The sequence below is a fragment of the Geotrypetes seraphini genome, chromosome 5 (assembly GCF_902459505.1).
Source record: "Geotrypetes seraphini chromosome 5, aGeoSer1.1, whole genome shotgun sequence".
NCBI lineage: Eukaryota > Metazoa > Chordata > Amphibia > Gymnophiona > Dermophiidae > Geotrypetes > Geotrypetes seraphini.
Genome location: NC_047088.1, coordinates 31,051,309 through 31,074,712, shown reverse-complemented (window position 1 = coordinate 31,074,712; position 23,404 = coordinate 31,051,309). Strand labels below are relative to the sequence as shown.

General features: G+C 45.1%; 1 protein-coding gene across 6 annotated transcripts in view; it reads right to left on the bottom strand.

The window, feature by feature from the left end:
- Positions 1-23,404, bottom strand: part of RADX (RPA1 related single stranded DNA binding protein, X-linked) — a 95,810-nt gene that overhangs the window by 35,158 nt on the left and 37,248 nt on the right. For all 6 annotated transcript variants that reach the window (XM_033945597.1, XM_033945596.1, XM_033945592.1 and 3 more), the window contains exons 6-10: positions 22,947-23,038; positions 22,299-22,421; positions 21,090-21,197; positions 12,018-12,185; positions 1,206-1,369 (exon numbers count right to left, since the gene is read on the bottom strand). In XM_033945597.1, the coding sequence (XP_033801488.1) occupies positions 1,206-1,369; positions 12,018-12,185; positions 21,090-21,197; positions 22,299-22,421; positions 22,947-23,038 (655 nt within the window). The remainder of the gene's footprint in view (positions 1-1,205; positions 1,370-12,017; positions 12,186-21,089; positions 21,198-22,298; positions 22,422-22,946; positions 23,039-23,404) is intronic.

The following is a 23,404-nucleotide window of genomic DNA, read 5'->3' as shown; positions in this document are numbered from 1 at the left end:
GATATCTGCGCACTTCCAGGTGCCTCGAGCCACTACCTTTAGTGTGCCACAGCTCGAAAGTTTGCAGGACACTGGCTTAGAGTTCTTTTGAGTTTGTAGGCATATGCACTGCATTTCCACCCCTTCACATACATTATTTGGCTGCTTAAGGCAAGGATGGTGAGTGGGACAATATGTCTATGTCATCCTGCTGTAACAGCTCCGACGCTCATAGGAATTCTATGTTTTGTAAAAGGGGGTGGGGGAATTAGTACATGGTAATCCTACAGATCTCTGAAATTGTTCATTTCAATCTACAGTGGAACCTTGGTTTACGAGCATAATTCATTCCAGAAGCATGCTCGTAAACCAAATTGCTCGTATATCAAAGCAAGTTTCCCCATAGGAAGTAAGGGAAACTGCTTTGATTGGTTCCACCTCCTCCCCCCCTCCACGAGACTACTGGCGCTGCTCCATTCTCCCCCCCTTGAGGAATCCAACGCTGTTCCAAACCCCTCCCCGCGATCCAGCTTCCCCCCCCTTGCGAACCAGCATCCCCCCCGCTCGCGTTGCCCCCCCTCCACCGCGATCCTACTTTCCCCCCTCCCGAGCAGTCAATGACACCCTTTACCCGACTTGGCACCAGTGCCGGTGCCCGAAGATCCTCCCTCTTCTGGCGCGGCTGGGCGGTGCGTCGGAGATCCTCCTTCTTCTGGGCTGGGCTGGACTGGCTTTGAGCATGCGCAAATGCTCAAAGCCAGTCCAGCCCAGCCCAGCCCAGAAGAAGGAAGATCTCCAACGCACCGCCCAGCCCAGGCCGCGTCAGAAGAGGGAGGATCTTCGGGCACCGGCACTGGTGCCAAGTCGGGTAAAGGGTGTCACTGACTGCTCGGGGGGGGGGGGGGAAGTAGAATCGCGGTGGAGGGGGGCAATGCGAGCGGGGGGGATGCCAGATCGCTGGGGGGGATGCCGGATCACCGGGGGGTGGCGCTCGTACAGCGAGGCAAGCTTGGTTTACGAGGCACCAAGTTTGCGAATGTTTTGCTCGTCTTGCAAAACACTCGCAAACTGGTGCACTCGCAAACCGAGGTACCACTGTATTTCTTAGATTTGAACATTTTTTCTTTAAAAAGGTAAACTCAGTAAATATAGCCATTGAACATGAATTTGAATTGAACTCTGTGCAACAGCCATAGTTATGCAAACTGTATTGTTAAGCATTGTACCTGAACTGGTTCTGATCCAGAGACTTCTCCTTCAGTCGCATTACTGCAGCAGACATATCTTACTGCAGCAATTATCCCCTGAAGAGCAACACGTTTATGTTCCCTATAATGTAAGTTTTCAATTTCCTTCTTAAGTTCACATGTAGTAATCAAAACGGATTCAACTGCAAAAAATATAATACCCAAACATGCAGTTAAAACAGCACCACAAAGGGGATTCATCATTTCAGAAATTACATATTTCCTATTCTAGTGAGGTGCTTTTTTTTCATGCATCTAATTTTTCATTTTAGGGCATTTTTCTCTTGTGCACAACCTCATCTAACTTCAGAATTGCCCAGTTTGTTTAATTACAGTAGATTTCTAATATTATGAAAGATAGATGGGAAACATATTAAAGTATGAATGGATAAAATGAAAGGATTTCAATACAAACTGTGGATATCTCTACAATTTTATTCTGTGCTGGCAAGCATTCAAAACCTTAGTTATTATTCTCTCATGCTATTATGAGTAAACTCTTTGTGCTCCTTCTAAATTGTGTCAACTACTAGATCCTTTACAGTAGTGTGCAAAAGTTTAGAATAAACAAGGAGAAATTGTATCTTACCTGCTAATTTTCTTTCCTCATTCTCTCCAGACCAGTTCTAACAAATGGATATACATTCCTCTATTAGCAAGCCGACAGGTGGAAACTGAGAAATAGTGAGTGACATGACCCCTATAAGAGTCTTCTGCAGCCCTGACCCAGGCAGTATTTCTATTGACAAAGCAGCATGCTAGATATAGATTTCCCCAAAGAGGCTTCTCTTTTTTGTTAAATCAGGGGCCAAAAATGGCACATCCTGAGTCTGTGCAGCACTGAAGCTCACCTACCATCTGCTGGGAGACTGAGAAATACTGCCTGGGTTAGTGCTGCACAGGACACTTACAGGGGTGATGTCACTCATACAAGAATTCTCAGTCTTACTGATCTGCTGGTAGGGAAGCATATACACTTCCCCCTCCCTATTCGTGGTTTCAATTATCCGCAGTTTTTCCCCAAGGTCCCCCCCCCCAAGAATTGCTCATTGGCATTGAAAAAAAAACGGCCCCGGGACTTGGAGAGAGGCGATCAGAGGCGGCGGCTAGGGGGGTGGCGATCGGAGGCAGAGAGAGGTGATCAGAGGTGGCGGAGTGGGGGCGATCGGAGGTGGTGTGGGGGCAATTGGAGCATGGACCTTACCTGGTGGTCTAGCGGTGACACGGGGCAGGAGCGATCTTCCGACACTCCTGCCCTGTGCAGAGCCGTACTGTGAGTTCCCGTGGTCTCACGAGACTTCAACAGGGAGTTCCTGTTGTAGTCTCGTGAGACCACGAGAACTCGGCAGCACAGCTCTGCACAGGACAGGAGTGTAGGAAGATCGCTCCTGCCCTGTGTCACCGCTAGACTACCAGGTAAGGTCCGGGGATGGGTCAGAGCCAGCCAAAAGTTATTCGTGGGCCAGCTCTGCCCCTAACCCCCGCGAATAGGAAGGGAGAAGTATACCCACTCGTCGAGACTGATCTGGAGAGAAAAGAAATGTTGTTTTGCAGCTTCAGTATACAATTTTTCATATAACTGTAGATGTTAGATTGGAACATATACAAGACCCCCTAATTCTATACACTAGTATGCACAATTTAACGTTTAGCACAAAGGTGCACATACAAGTTACAGAATACTGTCAGCTGTGCAAGTAACTTCTTACATTAGTCGCTAATTGGCATTAACAACCATACCCCCTTGCAGTTACACATTATAGGTTTTGGTGTTTAATTTGTAGAATACTGGCCAAAGAGTAGTTACATGTGTAACTGCAAAGTACGGACATAGGCTAAGAAATACTAACAGTAATATGCAAGCATTTACACCTGTCATTAAACTAGCATAGATGCCTGCACCTAAAGTTGCAAACCAAGTCAAAAAATAAAAATAAAATAAAATAAATAAAAATAAAAATAGAGGCTAATGACTCTTCCTTATTTAAAGGATAGAGTGACTAAAAAGCGAAAGTCATCATTAATAAAGGCAAAATAGGCGGTTTTAAAATCATTTGGAAGCATTGGATGTTGGCAGGGATACGTACTTTAGAGCACAGTTCTTCAACCGCCGGTCCGCGGACCGGTGCCAGTCCGCAAAAAAATCTTGCCGGTCCGCGAAGGATTCGGTCCCCGCCGCAACGAAAGGCCGGCGTCAGCTGACTTGCAACTTCCTGTTGCAGTCGCGGTGCGGGACTCCTGCCTTCGCCGGGACTCCTGCCTTCCACCGCGTTTGCCTCCTGCCTTGTCTCCGCACCTCCAGACCAGCAGCGGCAGCTCTGTATATTTTTAACTTCGGCACAGAGCTGCCCCTAATCAATAGTTTAGCGTGGTTTCATGAGGCAGCTTCGGGGCCTTTGCTAGGCCGGCCCACATCGCATCATCGAAGCGGGTTGGCCTAGCAAAGGCCCCGAAGCTGCCTCATGAAACCGCGCTAAACTATTGATTAGGGGCAGCTCTGTGCCGAAGTTAAAAATATACAGAGCTGCCGCTGCTGGTCTGGATTCTTGGGCCACTGAACGAGGGCAAAGAGCAGCTGTCCTGGAGGTTTCCCTTCCTCTCGCCTTTGCAGGTCCCTTTTTTCCACCTTTTTTTTTTCTTCTTCAAACGGCAACGGGCCCCAGCATCGACATCAATCAAGTAAGTTCCACTGTTCCTTGCAAGCGGTTCTGCTCGGCCAAAGCTTCCCCTCTGACATGAGCCACCCTCAGGGGAAAGAAAGTGACCCACAAAGGTGAGGGGAAGGGGGGCAGATGATGGAAGTTGGGGGGGGGGGGAGAGAGAAGGGGTAGATGATGGAATGGAGGAGATGAGAGAGAGAAGGGGACAGATGATGGAAGTGAGAAGAAGGGAGAGAGAACAGAAGGCAGATGGATGTCAGTTGAGAGGGGAGAGCAGATGCTGAATGGAAGTGGGGAAAGAACACATACTGGATGGAAGGAGGAGATAAATAAAGGGGGAAGAAAATAGTAAGATAATGGAGGGTGAGGGAAAGAGGTGACAAGCTGTGGGTAGACACAGTGAAAAGAGGGAAACAGGACTAAATAGTAAGAAAGAATTTAATTTAGATGGAGGCAGAAAATAGAGAAGGAAGACCAGAGAAGAAAAGGGAAGAGAGAGCAGAGAACGATATCAGATCTGAGTGGAGGAAATGAGAAGAGAGATGTTAAAAACCACAGGGGGGAGGGAAGGACAGAGATGCCAGACCATGAGGGAAACAGAAGGAAGATGATGGATGCCAGACCAAATTGGGGGGGGGACAGGAGGAGAGATGGAAGGGGCAGATGCTGGACTGAAGAGACAGAGAAGGTTATCATGCCACTGTACCGGGCCATGGTACGCCCTCATCTGGAGTACTGTGTCCAGCACTGGTCACCGTACATGAAGAAGGACACGGTACTACTCGAAAGGGTCCAGAGAAGAGCGACTAAGATGGTTAAGGGGTTGGAGGAGCTGCCGTACAGCGAAAGATTAGAGAAACTGGGCCTCTTCTCCCTCGAACAGAGGAGATTAAGAGGGGACATGATCGAAACATTCAAGATACTGAAGGGAATAGACTTAGTAGAGAAAAACACTATTCACCCTCTCCAAGGTAGGGAGAACGAGAGGGCACTCTCTAAAGTTGAAAGGGGGTAGATTCCGTACAAACGTAAGGAAGTTCTTCATCACCCAGAGAGTGGTAGAAAGCTGGAACGCTCTTCCAGAGGCTGTTATAGGGGAAAACACCCTCCAAGGATTCAAGACAAAGTTAGATAAGTTCCTGCTGAACAAGAACGTGCGCTGGTAGGGCTAGTCTCAGTTAGGGTGCTGGTCTTAGACCAGAGGGCCGCCGCGTGAGCAGACTGCTGGGCATGATGGACCACTGGTCTGAACCAGCAGTGGCAATTCTTATGTTCTTAGGGCAGACGCTGGATGGAAGAGAGTGAAAAGGCAATGAAAGCAGAAACCAGAGACGACAAAAGGTAGAAAAAATAATTTTATTTCTATCTTGTGATTCAAATATATCAGATTTGAAGTATGTATCTTGCTAGACATAACTGGGGAGTGCAAAGCCCAGGCACTACTTCTTTAGCTTCCAGCTGGCTTAGGGCTCTCTCTGACCAGGGGGCAGTTGCCCTAGTTCTACTCCCCTAACACCATTCCTGTCATGTGTGACTGTGGTATTCTATTACATGATATTTGTGTAGCATTCTGTAATAATTTAGCTTATTCAGTTTTCTTGATAGTAGAGGGGATATATGTGAAGGGGAGGGGAGACAGAGTTTTTGTTGATCTTTGCCCTGTATTATTTGTATTTATAAAATGACAATTGTATAGAATATTGTTTCTTTTTATACTTTAATAAAATATGTTCAATATAAAATCATAACTATTTGAGGCTTGTGCAGATGGGATCAGATGGTTTGTGGGACCGAGCTCGCGGGGATGGGGCAGCGATTGTTTTTAAAAAAAATTTCAGTCTTAGTAGTTTGCCGGTCCACAAAATAATTATTTTATTTCCGCCGGTCCACAGGTGTAAAAAGGTTGAACACTGCTTTAGAGGATGTAATAATTAATGGTAAACTGCTTGACTTTTCACAATTGCAACATAAATTTGGTCTAAATAAATCACAATATTTTAGATGGTTGCAATTGAAGCAGGCCATTCAGGCGGGGTTCCCTGAATGGAAAAATCTTAACAATTATCATAGCCTAGAATTCTTATGCTTTCAGGTGGCTTCTACTGGTCACCAGGCCGCAATGTGGTATAAATTAATATCTGGATTTGTAAATAAAAAACCAAAACATGGTCTTAGAGACATTTGGAGCATTGAGATTAAGCATCAAATTAATGCATCTCAATGGCCACGACTTTGGTCTTGAAGGATAAGATGTACAGTATCAGCATCTATGAGACAAACATGGTTTTTTCTTTTGCATAGAGCTTTTTGGACCCCTGTTCGTTTACAAAAATTAGATAGCTCTAAGTCTAATAAATGTTGGCACTGTCATCTTGAGGCTGGGACATTAGATCATCTTTTATTCTATTGTCCATATATATTATTATTTTGGAAATCAATTTGGCCTCAAATAAATTGGATGATGAACAATCCAGTAGCTTTGACTTATGATACTATTTTATTTGGTACAACAATGAGAGCAAAAAGTCAAATTTCGTCACATAATAATAAACTTTTATTCATATTAACTGGAGTAGCAATTCAACAAATAACATGTAACTGGAAAAATTATGACAGATTAAGTTATAACTTTTGGTGGAATTCGGTATGCCATATATATAAAATGGAGCGCACAATAGCAACACAGAAAGGTTATTTTGGTAAATTTCTGAAGATTTGGAGACCATTAGCAGATTTTTGTAATGATTAATAACATTTTCCCATAATAAAAGATTTGTTAAGTGGGGATGTGGGTGGGTATTATTTTATTTACCTCACAATATGTATGAATTAATTTAATGCATTTTGAAGTATTAGGTTAGATTTTCTGAAATAGGAAGGGAGGGCTTGGGGGGGCTTTTTTATTTTATTTATATTTGTCATACATATTAAATGATTCACATATTATCTAAAACATTATAAAAATATGAATATAAATATGATATATTGTACTTAAAGTATTCATGAAGGAAAATCAAGTGTGTGTTTATAAGATTATATGTATTTTTCTGATACACTTGTTGTAATATGAAAAAATGAATAAAGAAATTTAAAAAAAAAACATTAATAAAGTCACTCTGTATACACCTTAACAACAAAAGTATTAACCAGATATGCTTGACTGCAATTGAAACGTATGCTCAGAAACATGAAGGCGAATGTACCGCCTCACCACTCAATCATTGCATGGTTCAATACAGTGTCAAGATATTTATACCGGTTACTGTTGTATCTAAACATGCTGCTCCAACGGCTGGATTAGTAGGAGCAAGTTCGCTTTAATGGTTAGAATTGATATCTTGGCAGTACATGTGATGCCATTACCCAAAACTTAGAGGGGAGCACTAGCTCAATATCGGCTCCCTGAAGCAGTCACCGAAACGTGGCACGTCGGAACCAGCAAAATTCTAAAGCTAAGTCTTACTCCTCTATGTGATTAATGCAAGATGATTTAGCCATAGCCAGAACGACATGTTTAGATACAACAGTAACCGGTATAAATATCTTGACACTGTATTGAACCATGCAATGATTGGGTGGTGAGGCGGTACATTCGCTTTCATGTCTCTGAGCATACGTTTCAATTGCAGTCAAGCATATCTGGTTAATACTTTTGTTGTTAAGGTGTATACAGAGTGACTTTATTAATGTTGACTGCACCTAAATTTGAGCACGTAACTGCAGATTTATGCTAGCATTTTTTAACAGTATTTCCCAAGTCATTCCTGGAGTACCCCCATGCCAGTCAGGTTTCCATGATATTTACAAGGAATAGGAGGCAAAATCAATCTCATGCATATTCATTGTGGCTATTCTGAAAACCTGACAGGCAAGGGGGTTCTTTAGGAATGACTTGGAATACCTTTCCAAACTTTACAATTTATTAATAATTTAACACCTCTTCCAATTCAAAAATCTACATATCAAAATATATGGCTAAACCCCAGGATCCAAATAGGCGGTTTTAAGATTGTCTGGAAGGATTGGATTAAAGCAGGTATACGAACCTTAAATGATGTTATATCTAATGGCAAACTGCTGGATTTTTCACAGCTGCAACTTAAATTTGGTCTAGATAAAAAACAAAGTTATAAGTGGTTGCAACTAAAGCAGGCTATTCAGGCAGGGTTCCCTGAATATAAATCTCTTAATAATCAATTTAGTTTGGATTTCTTATGCTTTTAGGCAGACTTCCTGGGTCACCAGGCCGCACAGTGGTATAAATTATTATCTGGCTATTTAAATAAGAAACCAAAAACTGGACTTAGATATTTGGAGCATTGAGATTAAGCATCAAATTAGTGTGTCTCAATGGCCACGTATTTGGTCCTGGAGGATGAAGTGTACAATATCTGCATCTATGAGGCAAACATGGTTTTTTCTGTTGCATAGAGCACTCTGGACCCCTGTTCGTTTACAAAAATTGGATTGCTCTAAGTCTAATAGATGTTGGCATTGTCATCTTGAAGCTGGAACTTTAGATCATTTATTGTTTTATTCTCCATTCATTAAGGCTTTTTGGGAGCCTATTTGGGATCAAATAAATTGTTTGTTAGAGAACCATGTAGCATTGTCATATGACACAATTTTATTTGGCATGACTATGAGAGCTAAATGTCAAATATCTGCTAATAATAACAAGCTTTTATTGATATTAACAGGAGTTGCAATCCAACAAATAACACATAATTGGAAGGACTGTAGAAGACTGAATTATTGTTTTTGGTGGTCTTCAGTTTGTCATGTGTATAAAATGGAAAGAGCGTTGGCTGTTCAAAAAGGTTATTATAATAAATTTAAGGATGTGTGGGGACCATTATTAAATTATAGTAATGAATAAGTTACACTTTTCCCAATCTTAATACACATGTGGATTTGGGGGAGGGGGGGGATTTCTTGTTTTTCCATTAAGAATATATAGATCAGGGCTGCCCAAGTCCGGTCCTTGAGATCTACTGGCAGGCCAGGTTTTCAGGATATCCACAATGAATATGCATGAGAGAGATTTTCATACCAAGAAGGCAGAGCAGGCAGATCTTTCTCATGCATATTCATTGTGGATATCCTGAAAACCTGGCCTGCCAGTAGATCTCGAGGACCGGACTTGGGCAGCCCTGATATAGATGATTGTCGTAAGATATTATTTTCATGTGGTATATATTAGTTGTATATGAATTTGGGAGGGGGGTGGGGGTTAAATCTTCTTGGTGTATGATATTGAAGATTTTTCAAGTGATGTTTTATTATATTTGGTTGATATTTACTGTAGACTTGAAGTAAGTTTAAAAATGAATAAAGAAATTTAAAAAAAAAAAAAAGGAATGACTTGGTAAATACTCTTCTATAAGCAATTATGCAGGTAATTGCAGCTATAGAATTTGCACTTAGCATGCATAATCTGGGCAACTAACTTTAGGCAACCTCTACACCTTATGCCAGGGGTGTCCAATGTCGGTCCTCGAGGGCCGCAATCCAGTCGGGTTTTCAGGATTTCCCCAATGAATATGCATTGAAAGCAGTGCATGCAAATAGATCTCATGCATATTCATTGGGGAAATCCTGAAAACCCGACTGGACTGCGGCCCTCGAGGACCGACATTGGACACCCCTGCCTTATGCGTTTCCGTGTTCACTCCTTTTTCAAATGCAACTAATTTTGTACACTGGATATGCATTCATATTGTTTGCTGCTTAGTGAACAGTAAAGTTAAGGAAAATCACATCTTACAGCAAAAGTGGTTCTGATTTAAGAACATAAGAATAGCCATACCGGATCAGACCAATGGTCCATCTAGTCCAGTATCTTGTTTCCACAGTGGCCAATCCAGAAATCCAAATAGTAGTGACCAGTGTTACAAACTCACCTTACCTCCTCAGACAGTGGTTTGACAACTGTAGAGTGGTACTTTCTTCATCTACAGTGAGTAGAAGATGCCTGGAATGTGGCTTGTGGGGATATAAAGCAAGAAGAAGCTGTTGTTGACAGAAGCACAGAGGAAGTACAGAGACGCGTGAACAAAGACGTACTCAAAATAGACTTAGGAGACATGGGAAAAGGTACTTTTTAAGATGAAAGCACTTTCTGCTTCTTTAGAGATCAGGCTCAAACATACTTAAGGTGATTTCCAGCTGAAGAATGCAAGTCAGAGTGTTTGAATGTGCCCATCAAATATCGATAATGGACTGGGGCATGACAAGCAAGTGGTGTTGGGAGGGCTTCACGTCAATGGCATGGTAAATGTCAAAGAATATGTTTAGATACTACAGAAGTGCATGATTTTATCAGGTGAAAAACTTTTTCTAGATTATATATTCCAGGATGACGATGCCCCATGCCATTGAGCATGAATGGCAGAAGATTTCTACCTTCAATTGGCCACCCAGTCACCAAACTTGGATCAAATCAAGAATTTGTGGCATAAAATGGCACTGGAAATAAACAAGTGACATCCTATATCAAAGAGAGCTGGCAGGAGCACTCATTGCAGCCTGGAATGAAGTGGTCACCTACCACCGTCCTCTAAATTTGGTCCATTCAATGCCAGGACAGTGCAAGGCCATCTGTAAGAGTAAAGGCTGATCTACCAAATTCTAATGTTCACTAACACATACCCAAATGGTCATTTTCTTGCCACTTAAAAAAAATGAAATGCCTTTAATTGCATAATATAATGTCATGGATGCAGCAGCTGAGCCACACTGAAACTTCAACATACAGATCAGTACCTGTATTTTATGCTGTTTCACATATGTAACATGCATTCATTTATGACTGAAAGAGCATTACAGAATCATTGAACAGGAAGCCACAAAGAAAAATGATACCGAAATTCCACATTGCAAATAACCTCTTCCAGACTTTTGCACACCACTGACGATCATTAGATGGTTCATTATCTGATTTTAGGGGGCCCATTTACCTAAATGTGCAAAGCAGTTAGCATGAGATGTACCAAATGTAGCCATTAGCACAAGCCTGAGCTAACATTTAATCCATACTAAATAGCCAGTGCACTAATAATCCCATGTTAACTACATGTTGCATTAAGAAATGGTAACTGGGTGGGTTATGAACGTGGACTGCAAACTGTAGTTCAGGCATAGTACTTATCATGCACGGTCACTTCTGCAGCTAGCATGGATACACTTACCAGGCATCTGTGCTAATTTCAAATAAACACACAGTAAAGTAACTGAAGATGTCCTGGACACTCCCTCAACAATGAATGCATGGCTTCTGCACTTACATGTTAGCCAGCTTTATCAGGAAAAACTAAGTCCAAAAACTTACCACACTTCAGTAAACAGATCCCTAAATGCAAGGGCTTTTGAAAAGTCAGTCTATCAAAATCTTATCAGGTGTTCTCTGTGGACTGCAAGATTTAAGTTATCACATAGATGGAGCCGTCTTCTGTTCTGAACTATAATAAGGACTAAGGGAGCTCCTGCACAATAGCTGCAAGTGGGAAATTTCATATATGCAAAGCTTCCAGAATAAACTATGCTGGAGAAGCTCTCTTGCACTGGGTTTCACTGGAAGATGTCACTCATCTGTGAGAACCTGCTATCCTGCTTGTCCTCAGAGAAACTTTTATTACTTCTATTGCTTAGAGCAGAGTTGTCAAATGTCGGTCCTAGAGGGCATGAGATCTATTAGTATACAATGAAAGCAGTGCATGCAAATAGATTTCATGCATATTCATTGGGGAAATCCTGAAAACACGACTGGATTGCGGCCCTTCAGGACTGACATTTGACACCCCTGGCTGTATCCAATGAAGGAGACATACCTTCTGTGTTTGGAAATGAGAAACGGAGAAATCTTCCTAGTAGCAGATTTCTCCATTTTCTACCCAGGGTGATCTTCAAGCCATTCATTGGCCCAATTGGAATATGTAGAGAGGGATATGCTAAACTACTAGTGGGAAAAGGACTGAAGGCAATGGAAGAAAGGGCTCTCCTGGAATTTATGAAGGGGCCCGTCTACTGTAAGTTGGAGTTTTATGATGAGTTGTACCACTGTACATTTAGAACTTAAGTAAAACCAATGGAAATGAATTACAAATAAACTTTCAATAAGTGCTGTGCTTACCTTTGCTGTCTTTACAGTACTGTAAAAATGTAGGCGGAGATGGTGGAAATGGATAATATCCCCCAATGACAGTTCTCTTTATTAGTTCCACTTCACTCTGAGTTCGAATCCACTGGATGAATTGTTTTACTTTAACATCTGTAGTATATGGTTGGCCTCTGTGGCACCCTTATAAAAAAAATTAACTTGGATTAGCAAAACATCCAACAGATAAAAGGGCCTGTTTTTACAGAACTGGAAGATTTAGGTTTTTTCCTCAATCTTCTTTCTAGTAAATAGGAACAGTAGGCTTGGCCAATGGGTTCTTTCACTTCACCTGCAAAGACTGCAGAAGGCATCATCTACATTTTTCAACTCCGCCTCATTGTGTCACTGGGCAGTGCCTCAGCCTCTCAGTTCGTACCAAAGCAATGGATAAGTCCTAAGAAGAAGAAAAAAACAAGGACAGCATGGGGAAACTCCCCAACAATACAATTCTTTTCTGCTCTGCAACAAGAAAAACTTATTAAACCAATGAAACCTTAGTATATACAAAGAGGAACCAAACAAATCACCTACCTGAGTGCAACCAGCACTTAACATTTATGCAGCTCCTATAGTGTCTCTCAAAGATTTCACTATAGGACTAAAGGATAAATCTTCATACTTGTTTATCAGAAGAACATTAAGCATCTTCATTCTTTCAGACAAATATCTGGAGATACCCATATGAGGTCTGAGGCAGAAAGCAGGCTAACTTAAAATCTGAATAGGGTGGGCCATCAAGCCATGGGAACATGCAAATAGGTCTCTATCGGGTTGAGACAAGTCAGAAATTCCCCAGGCTGAACAGCCAGAATTATCGATTTCATGGTTTCCATGCGAAAAGATGGAACCTGGAGAGATCTGTTGACACCTATAAGATCCAAAATGGGCCGAAAAGACCCCTCTTTCTTGGGCACCATGAAGTAAACGGAGTACCTGATGGTGCGAATCTCCGGAGGAGGCACTGGGACTACCTCTTTGAGGTTCAGCAATCTGATCAGTGTTTGATGAAAAGGAGAAGAAACAAACTGGCAAAGGACTTAAAAACTCCACAGCATAACCGCCCGAATCACCTCCAGGACCCACTGATCCGTTGTGATTCCAGCCCATCCCTGGTAAAAACTCCCACAACTGGGCTCTGACTGGAACCGTGGATAGGACCTGCAATGCATTCATTGAAAGAAATGTCCTATGGAAGGAAAAGAGATTGCACCCCAGCCAGGGCGGTACCTATGAAATCCACTCAAACGTCCCCAGGCAGAACCACCACGCGAAACCTGGCGAGATCGGTCCTTCAGTGATTTGTTTTGTTTTTTCTTTACCGAGGCACATTAGAGACACTCAAGGCCTGAAACAGCTCATCCAACTCCTCCCCGAAGAGAAAGGAGCCCCAAAAGGGAAACTTACTGCGCTTAGCCTTAAACGCCGAATCTGCCGACCAACCTTGAGCCACAGGGTACTGCGGGCCATCACACCTAGAACCATGGACCTGGACTGAGGCACCGAACAGATCATACATGGCAAAGAGAGAGAAAAATAAAAGAAGCTCCCAACTCAATCTGAAGAACTTCTTGATCCATTAAGGACCAGTCAGCTAGTCCAATTCAACTTCTGGTCTCAGTTCACAGAAAGGGGTTATCTCCCCCTTTCTGTGAACTGAGACCAGAAGTTGAATTAAACAAAGCTAAGTGAACCACTTTAGGTTATTATTTATAAGTTAAGACTATTTAAGATAAGAATAAAATGAAAAAAACGGAAATTTAACAAAAAAATGAAATTATACAGTACAAATGATCCAATGACGATTCGAGGTATAAAACCGCCCACTGTGAATGAATACTGAGTGGGAAGGTGGCCTTGCTGAGGATCGAAGAGTTACTAAAAATACTGGAGTGAATGAGGTGTGAAGATATATAGTTTACAGACTATATATATTGGGGTTTAGGATGGTAAAATTATGGTCATACCTGTTAATTTTCTTTCCTTTAGAAGCAGCAGATGAATCCAGAGACTAGTGGGTATAGCTCACATCGACCAGCAGGTGGAGATAGAGAACTGATTAACAGTTGGCCTTAAAGCCTGGTGCTCCTTCTGTTGCTTCAGTTTTGCACTTTGCCCAAGCATCCCGATAGGAGAATGAGCAACCAGAAAACTCCATTCCAGTAGAAAATGTGTCTCTCTCTTCTTCTTATCCCTTTGTTTTTTTTTTTTTTTTTTCTTTTTCAGCAATGAAATAATACACTTACCAACCATAGCCCCGGCTAACCAAATGACCTAAACACCCTACACACAACCCGTGCACTTGGGGAGGGGCTCTGGATTCATCTGCTGCTTCTAAAGGAAAGAAAATTAACAGGTATGACCATAATTTTACCTTCCATAGCAAAGCAGCAGATGAATCCAGAGACTAGTGGGATGTAGCAAAGCAAACTCAAACTGGGTGGGACGCCAATGCCGCCTCTGCCAGCACTGCCGCGCCAAAACTCGCCTCTGACCGGGCTGCTACATCTAAACGATAATGCTTTGAAAAAGTATTACCTGACGACCAAGTGGCCGCCCGGCAAATCTCCTCTAATGACATCCCCCCGGACTCCGCCCAAGATGTAGCCAAAGCCCGAGTGGAATGAGCATGCAGGTGCTCCGGTACCTTCTTCCCTGACAACACATACGCCGAAGCAATAGCGTCCTTGACCCAACGCGCAATGGACGCTTTAGACGCCGCCATCCCCTTGTTTTTACCCGCGAACGCGACAAAGAGATGGTCCGACCGACGAAAAGCATTCGTCACCTCCAAATAATGGAGAAGCATACGGCGGACATCCAGGAGCCGTACCGACAAAAAACGCTTCCCCCAATCCTCCTTCCTGAAGGATGGCAGAAACAGGCTCTGGTTCACATGAAAGGACGACACAACCTTAGGCAGGAAGGACGGCACCGTACGCACCGTCACCCCAGCCTCCGAGAAACGCAAAAAGGGTTCCCTGCAAGAAAGCGCTTGCAGCTCTGATACTCGCCTTGCTGAAGCCATCGCCACCAAAAAAACTGTTTTTAGCGTGACATCTTTCAAAGTGGCCGCTGACAGGGGCTCAAAAGGTGCCCCCTGCAATTTCCCAAGGACGAGTTTAAGGTTCCAAGTTGGACAAATTCGCCTAACCGGCGGCCGGATATGTTGAACCCCCTTGAGGAAACGCACCACGTCCGGCAGTGATGCGAGAGCCGAGCGAGCCACCCGGCCCCTGTAACAGGCAATGGCCGATACCTGCACCTTTAAAGAGTTATATGCTAACCCTTTCTCTACGCCCTCCTGCAGGAACGCCAGAATAGCCGGCAGAGAAGCCTGGAAAGGCGCAATTCCGTGTCTGCCGCACCATGCCTCAAAGATCCTCCAGACCCTCGCATAGGAGGCTGACGTTGAAATCCTCTTAGCCTTAAGCAGGGTGGAAATCACCCGTTCAGAATAGCCCTTCTTCTTCAGCCGTGACCTTTCAATAGCCAGGCCGTAAGACCAAAGCGGCCCGGATCTTCCATTAATATTGGACCCTGAGTTAGCAAGTCCGGAGTTACCTGGAACGCTACCTGATCGCCTACCGACAGCAGCATCAGATCCGCGTACCACGGCCGCCGTGGCCAATCCGGAGCCACCAGGATTACTGTGCCTCGAAAGCGAGCAATGCGCTGCAACACCCGCCCTATCATGGGCCAAGGCGGGAATACATACAGAAGGGAATTCGGAGGCCACGGGAGCGCTAATGCGTCCACCCCTTCCGATCCCAGTTCCTTGCGTCTGCTGAAGAACCGAGGCACCTTCGCATTGCGGGAAGAGGCCATGAGATCCATCTCTGGCCACCCCCATCGACGGACTAGCAGGCTGAATGCTCGAGCCGACAACTCCCATTCTCCCGGATCGAGAAGAGTTCTGCTGAGGAAGTCCGCTTGCACGTTTTCGTGCCCTGCAATGTGGGCCGCCGACAGAAGCGGGATCTGCCCCTCTGCCCACTGAAACAAAAGTCTTGCCTCTTCGGCTAACTGCGGACTCCGGGTACCCCCCTGACGGTTGACATACGCGACCGCCGTGACACTGTCCGACAAGATCCTGGTCGGGCTGTCTTGAACTAGGGTCTGAAAAGCCCGCAGCGCCAACCGGATCGCTCTTAATTCTAGTAAGTTTATGGGCCATTGAGCCTCCTGGGAAGACCATCTTCCCTGCACCGACGTGTGCCTGCACTGGGCTCCCCAACCCTGCAGGCTGGCATCCGTTGTAACCACCACCCAATCCGGTGTGGCCAACGGCATGCCCCTCCACAGATGCTCGTCCTGGAGCCACCAGCGCATGCTTTGAGCCGCTCGAGGACTCCACTGGAGACGCACATTGTAGTTCAGAGAAGCTGGAGACCAGCGAGAGAGCAGAGACTGCTGTAAGGGTCTCATGTGGCTCCGGGCCCAGGGAACCACCTCCAGAGTCGCCACCATGGAGCCCAGCACCTGCACATAATCCCAAACTCGAGGTCTGGGCGACCCGAGAAGGAGGCGAATCTGCGCCTGCAATTTCTCCCCCCGCTCTCGGGGTAGAAACACCTTCCCCAGAGTCGTATCGAACTGCACCCCCAGATGCACCAACGACTGCGATGGGGACAAAACACTCTTGGGAAAGTTGACAATCCACCCCAACGACTGAAGGAGAGAGATTACTCTCTGCGTCACCGACAAACTCTCCTGCCGGGATGAGGCGCGGATCAACCAATCGTCCAAGTAAGGGTGTACCCGAATCCCTTCCTTGCGTAGAAAAGCGGCTACCACCACCATGACCTTGGAAAACGTGCGGGGAGCCGTCGCTAGGCCAAAGGGCATTGCCCGAAACTGATAATGTTGGCCCAGAATCGCAAACCGCAGATACTGCTGATGCGGAGGCCATATCGGAATATGGAGGTACGCTTCCTTGAGATCGAGAGACGTGAGGAACTCTCCCGGCCTTACCGCCGCAATAACCGAGCGTACCGTTTCCATTCGGAAATGGCGCACACTGAGGAATCTGTTGACCCCTTTGAGATCCAGCACTGGTCTGAAGGACCCCCCCTTCTTTGGAACAATGAAGTACAGGGAATAAATACCTCTGCCTACCTCTTCCGGGGGCACCGGTACCACCGCCCCCAGATCGAGCAGCACCTGAAGGGTCCTGCGGACCTCGGCTCCCTTGGCCGCTCCATTGCACGGGGACACCACGAAAGAATCTACGACTGGAGCGGCGAATTCTAATTTGTACCCGTCGCGAACAATGTCTAACACCCACTGATCGGACGTGACTGTGGCCCACTCCGCCCGGAATGCCGAAAGCCGACCCCCTAAGGGCAGGGCGGAGGGAGCCCAGCCCCCGTCATTGTGGAGTGCGACTGGCTGGGGTACGGGCTGCCTGCCCTGGAGAGGGTTTCGTCGTGCGAAAGGAACTTCTCTGCTGAAACCGAGGTCTCGAAGCAGAGAACGGGCCAGATGCAGCCCTGGAAAAAGGTTTACCAGCCCTGGCACGCCTCACATCCCGGAAACGTGGTCTAGACGATGAGGCCCGTACCGGGGGCCTAGCCCTGTCCTCCGGTAAACGCTGCGTTTTGGTATCCCCAAAATCCTTTACCAGTTTATCTAACTCCTCTCCAAACAATAAACCCCCTTTAAAAGGGAGTCTCACCAGCCGGAGCTTGGACGCGGCATCGGCCGCCCAATGACGGAGCCACAAGGATCTGCGTGAAACCACAGACAGAGACATTTGTTTCGCAGACGCCCGAACCATATCATACAAGGAGTCCGCTAAATAAGCCAAGCCGGCCTCCAAATCTGCCAGTTCCGCAGGGACAGAACCCCCAGACTCCAGCAAATTATCGGTCATCCCTTGTGACCATTGCAGACATGCCCGCGCTGCGTAAGAACTGCATATTGCGGCCTGTAAAGTAACCGCCGCCACCTCAAAGGACATCTTTAGGGATGCTTCAATCTTTCTATCCTGCGCATCCTTTAGTGTCACGCCCCCTTCAACCGGCAAGGTAGTCCTCTTGGTCACCGCCGCCACCAAAGCGTCCACCCTAGGTAACCGAAACTTGTCCAGTTCGGCCGGGTCAAGCGGATACAAGCGCCTCATGGCCTTTGCCACCCGCAAACTGGCCTCCGGCGCCTCCCATTGCGCCGAGATCAGCTCCTGCATGGCCTCATGGACCGGAAAGGACTTAGGCGGCCTACGTGTACCTGCCATCAGCGGGTTACCGGACACTTTAGCATCTTCCTGAGAAATATTCAAACTTTGTAAAGCCTTTGAAATAAAGGAAGAAAGCTCCTCTCCATGGAACAACCGGAGAGCGGAAGGGTCATCCCCCTCCCTACCCGGGATACTCTCCTCGTCCCAATCCAATAGTTCACCCTCCTCCAATGACTCAGGTAAAGAGAAAGGCGACCTGGGCAAAATATCTACCGCCTCCGCAGACACCAGCCTGCGCTTTTTAGCCCCCTGCGACCGCCCCGGGGACCCAGCTGCCCCCGCAGTGGGCCTGGTATCTGTCCCCTCCCCCCCCGCCGAGGTAGAGGGTACCGCAAGGGACCTCCCGGCCCCCAGCACCGGCTGAGTAGGCTGGGAGGACTTCAACTGAAACACATGATGGAGCAACTGTACAAACTCGGGCGACAAAGATCCCCAGTTAAGGGGCACTCCCCCACCCTGCTCCGAGCCGAGGGGCGGGCCCACGCCGGCCTCCAGCGCTCTCAGCTCTCCCCCCGCCGCCTCACACTTGTCTTCCGTGGCCGAGTCCTGCAGTCCCCCTGCATCGACTTCGAGCGGCGGGGACCTTGAGCGAGACTCCCGCACCCGGGAAATGGCCGCCTCACAAGCCGCCAAAAACGGATCATCTGCCGGCGCTTCCCTGCACCCGGCAGAGCACAGACCCGACAGTGTTCGACGCTCCCCACAGCGCGAACACTGCTGACCAGCCTCGGCAGCCATCCCCCCTCGGCTTTACTAAAGCTCCGCTTTTTTCTTTTTTTTTTTTTTTTTTTACACACACACGGCGAACGCCGCCGAACGCCGACTCCGCCCCCGAAGCCGCCCGGCACCCGGGAACGCTCCGAGGACCAGTACCAACAAGCAAGCAAAAAAAAATCACTCACCCAAACGGGAAGCCGCTCACCCCCGAAGCCAGGGAATTGTTGGTAAATGTACTGGAAGCCGAGTTTAACCCCTGCCCGGCTCAGTACACGCAGGAAGGCTCCTTTTTTTTTTTTTTTTTTACTGGAATGGAGAAGCCAGCCAATAGTCCTGCAACCTGGAAAGGAACCCCTCTATCCAACGGAGGGGAGGGTGGAGGAGGGACCTGGGAGGGCCCAGGTGTACCTCCTAAAGCCGGCACCAATCAGCCAGGCACCCCCAACCTACTGAAGAGAACTAGTCTCAACAGAGGAATTCCAACGGACCACCAATCCAATCTATCCGGCAGCAGCCAGAGACTAGGAGCTAGAAGGGTAGCTCCAACCCTGCTGGGAGATAGAGCAAAACTGAAGCAACAGAAGGAGCACCAGGCTTTAAGGCCAACTGTTAATCAGTTCTCTATCTCCACCTGCTGGTCGATGTGAGCTATACCCACTAGTCTCTGGATTCATCTGCTGCTTTGCTATGGAAATATTACTGCCTCTTTCTTTAATATTCAAATAAGTCGGGTGCCTTTTTTCAACATAAAATCAGAGCATAACAACTCCGGCAGCAATCTAGAAAGCATAACATGAGCAGAAGACACATTTAAGACCTCTAAGACAGGAGGAAGTTTACCTGAGACTGTGGGTAAAATGAACGTGTTTCCTGCCAAAACTGAGAGAAGCGCCTTCGCTAAACTGGCACCTAAAATCAAATGCGGCATGAAGCCAAACTTGACCCTGCTACTACAGAAACACTGCTAGCAGCCACAACCACAGCAACAAGGGAATCCCCAGCCTCCCTAGTTGTCCGCAAGCCCAAAACTGCCAGACCGCTTGCAGCCAAGGAAATCCTGGTGTAGGCGGCAGGTGAGGCCCGGGAGTCACCAGCGCCTCCTGCTGATGAGCGGTGTACACATGAAGTGGAGACAGACATGCCGACACTTGAAGCAGGTTCCCCCTCAAGGTGGTCAGAACATTTTGTGCACCTGCCAGCTGCATCTACCACTCGGTGCCCACATGAAACGCACCTATGATTATTTTTTTGAAGTGCTCATACTGAATGTGCCAAAAACCCACATACAACAACGACTTACAAAAATGGCGGCCTCAGGACCACTTTATGCTCGATTTATTTCTTGTCTTTTTATTTTATTTTTTAAACTTCTCACAGTTCACCAACTGTAGCAAGTTAGAGCAGACCCCACATGGCACTCTAAACTGTGGTCAGTGCTGGTATCAGTGGAAAGGCATACGGTTGAGGCTCTTCTAAACACAGAAAACCTGGGGAGGGGCTCGATCCTTTCGAATGTGGCAACCCCGAGGTCAGTAGGACCCCCAAGAGGGTCCCCCAAGCTCTATCTAGACAGCACAAGGGATCAGAAAAATTTCCTCACCAAATCCAACAGGCCCAAAACAAACAGACTGCACAATCTTACCACTCCACCTGCTGGAGACTGAGAAAAGGCTGATTGTATAAGGGACTGCACAGACCACTTGTACTGTAGCCAAAAGTTAGTGTCTCAGTCTCCACCTGCTGGCAGAGGAGCGCAAACCATCCATTTCTGTGCCTGTCTGGGGGGACGCTAAAGAATATGATTCCATTGGAGAGGAAGGCAGAGAGAATTGAAGCAGAGATAAGTGTTTCTGTGAGCTGCTGCTGTTGGCAAAGTCCAGGGATAGGAGGATGCAGACAGCTAGAAAATTATATTTCCCCTCCCATCCCCAATGCAGAATGAATTTGTGGTATTAGGCATAAATAATTGCTGTTTTAGGGATCACCAGTGGCAGTATATCAAATTTAAATAAACTTGAAAACTTGTCTACAATTATAAAACAATTTACATTCTCTGTCAATGCGAAATTAATTTTAGAAAAATTAATACCTACCAGTAATAAACATTTCACTCTCATTAGATGTGGTGAGGTACACAGTTCTAGAAGATTTTTCATTACTATCTCGTACAACCCTCATCTGTGTGCATACTAAATAGGTCACTGGAGATAAGGAAAAATATGAAAATTTTTAGTGTTTCAAAGATCACATTTTAGACTTTGTTATAGTAGAAATAAGTTTTGTACACTTCAAAATAAATCTGCTGTATGGATACTTATCAGATGCATGCATTTTTGACATACAAAACTGCATGCAATGAAAACGAATCCCCTCTTACTAAGGTGTGCTATGCTTTTTAGCATGCGCAAAACACGCGCTAAACGTGAACGTGTGCATGCTATCCTATGGACGCGTTAGCGTTTAGCGTGTGCGTGCGTTGATTCACCGCGCGATAAACGCGTGCTAAAACACTTAGCACACCTTAATAAAAGGGGGCCTAAGTCTAAAATCTACTCTGTGCATTTTTTTTTTGCAGATTTCAAAAGCCTACTGTCATGATTATAATTTGAAAAAGTAGAATTTAGAAAATGTAAAACTGAAAACATTTTAAAGTTCTTTAGTAAGGCAGGATATATTTTTATAAATTATTATTGACTTTTTGTTTGTTAAAAGGCTTACTGCACATTTTACACTCTGTTGAAGTGGAAGTAAAACTTTCTTATACCTCAAAATAAATCTAGTGTATAGGTACTTATCAAATGCATATGAGTGCACTGAAACTTTTTTTGGGGGGAGGGAGGGCGGCCATGGCAGGGGGTGCTTATTTCTCTGGGACTCCCAGTCTGATTTGGCCCCTTTTCAAAGTTGTTGTGTCTTTAGCAGTTTTTCCCCCATGCCAAGTTTCACCCAATTACGTTAAATTTTTGAGCAATTATTTTGCCTTCAGAATGGCATTCTCAACCCTTTTTGTATAATTCTTTCCATCTTCTACTGGAAATTTGGAAAGAATAATGAGAGAAAAGCAATACAGAGGAGGAAAAATGCAAGAAAATCTGGTCTTCTGTGTTACTGTTTCAAGAGTTATAAATTGTTGTTACAAACTTTATAAAATCTATAAAATAAAAATTATATTTTAGTAAGATGTTTGCTATAAAATTATCATGAAACTTATGAAAACGATTTGCAAGACCAAGTTACAAAAATTAAAATTCTGTATGGATTTAAATCCATTTTTTTTTGTACAGTGATATAAACATAAATACTTGGATGAATATGCTCAAATATGTCAGGCTGAGATGTTGCAAAGAGCTCCAGGATGAATGGTTCTTCTGATGTTCCATCAATAATATGAACCCACCGATACAGCCAAAAGTCTTCACTAGCATCTGACAAGAAAATATTACAAAAGTAAACATAAATCATACTAATATGCAAAAATCCTGGCAAATATTTTCTAACGAATAGAAAAAAAATTCAAAGGTATGAAATGGGTTGTCTCAACAGCTCAGTGCCAGTAGTACCCCAAAGAAGGCCCCCAAGATTAAACTGAACCTTCTGCTGCAAATGCAGTGATCAAAGCCCCTAGAGCAGAAGGGAATTGTGACTGGATTCAAGGTCCATAACTGTGGGGTTCTGGATAGAGACCTGGTATATGGACCACCATCAGGACCATTGCTGCAATGACCAAACTAAGTATATTTTAGGGATGGGCAAGGTGGGAGATAAGGGAATAAGATATATACTACAGATAAAGATCCCTTAATAGTTATGAATAATGCTCATGGTTCTAACAAACCAAATAATGGTTCCGATTCTGACAAAGCTGGAGGCCCAAAAAAAGAAAAAGAAATTGCCAGGAACCCTTCACTCACTCACACAAAAAAAATACAAAAACAAACTCCATGCAGTACCTTTTATTTGATTCCTTTCAGATCTCCCTACAAAGGTTACCAGCCCAATAATGTCACATGTATGATTGTGTGGTAGGTTGTTTAGCTCTGTCCTAGAAGTAAAAAGATTTTTCCCCCTTTTACTTTTGACAACTTACTTTTTACATACAAAACATAAGTACTGTTCACCAGAATACTAATCCATCACTGGTGTTCACAGCGACAAAAGAGTTGTCTGAGAAACCCAAGCCTGTGATGTAATCAACAGTAAAGATGACAATACTTAGCTTTCACGATGGAATGGAATCTTAATTTGGTTAACAGTCATAAGTGCGCGAGACAAACGCGCACCGACATTTGAGAGCGGACAATTGAGCGCAAGACTTTAGCGCACCGCTCTAAAAGCTTATTTTAAAGGGCTCCGACGGGGGTGTGGTAGTTAGTGCTGCCCGATTCAGATAATAATATTTCAATTCGAT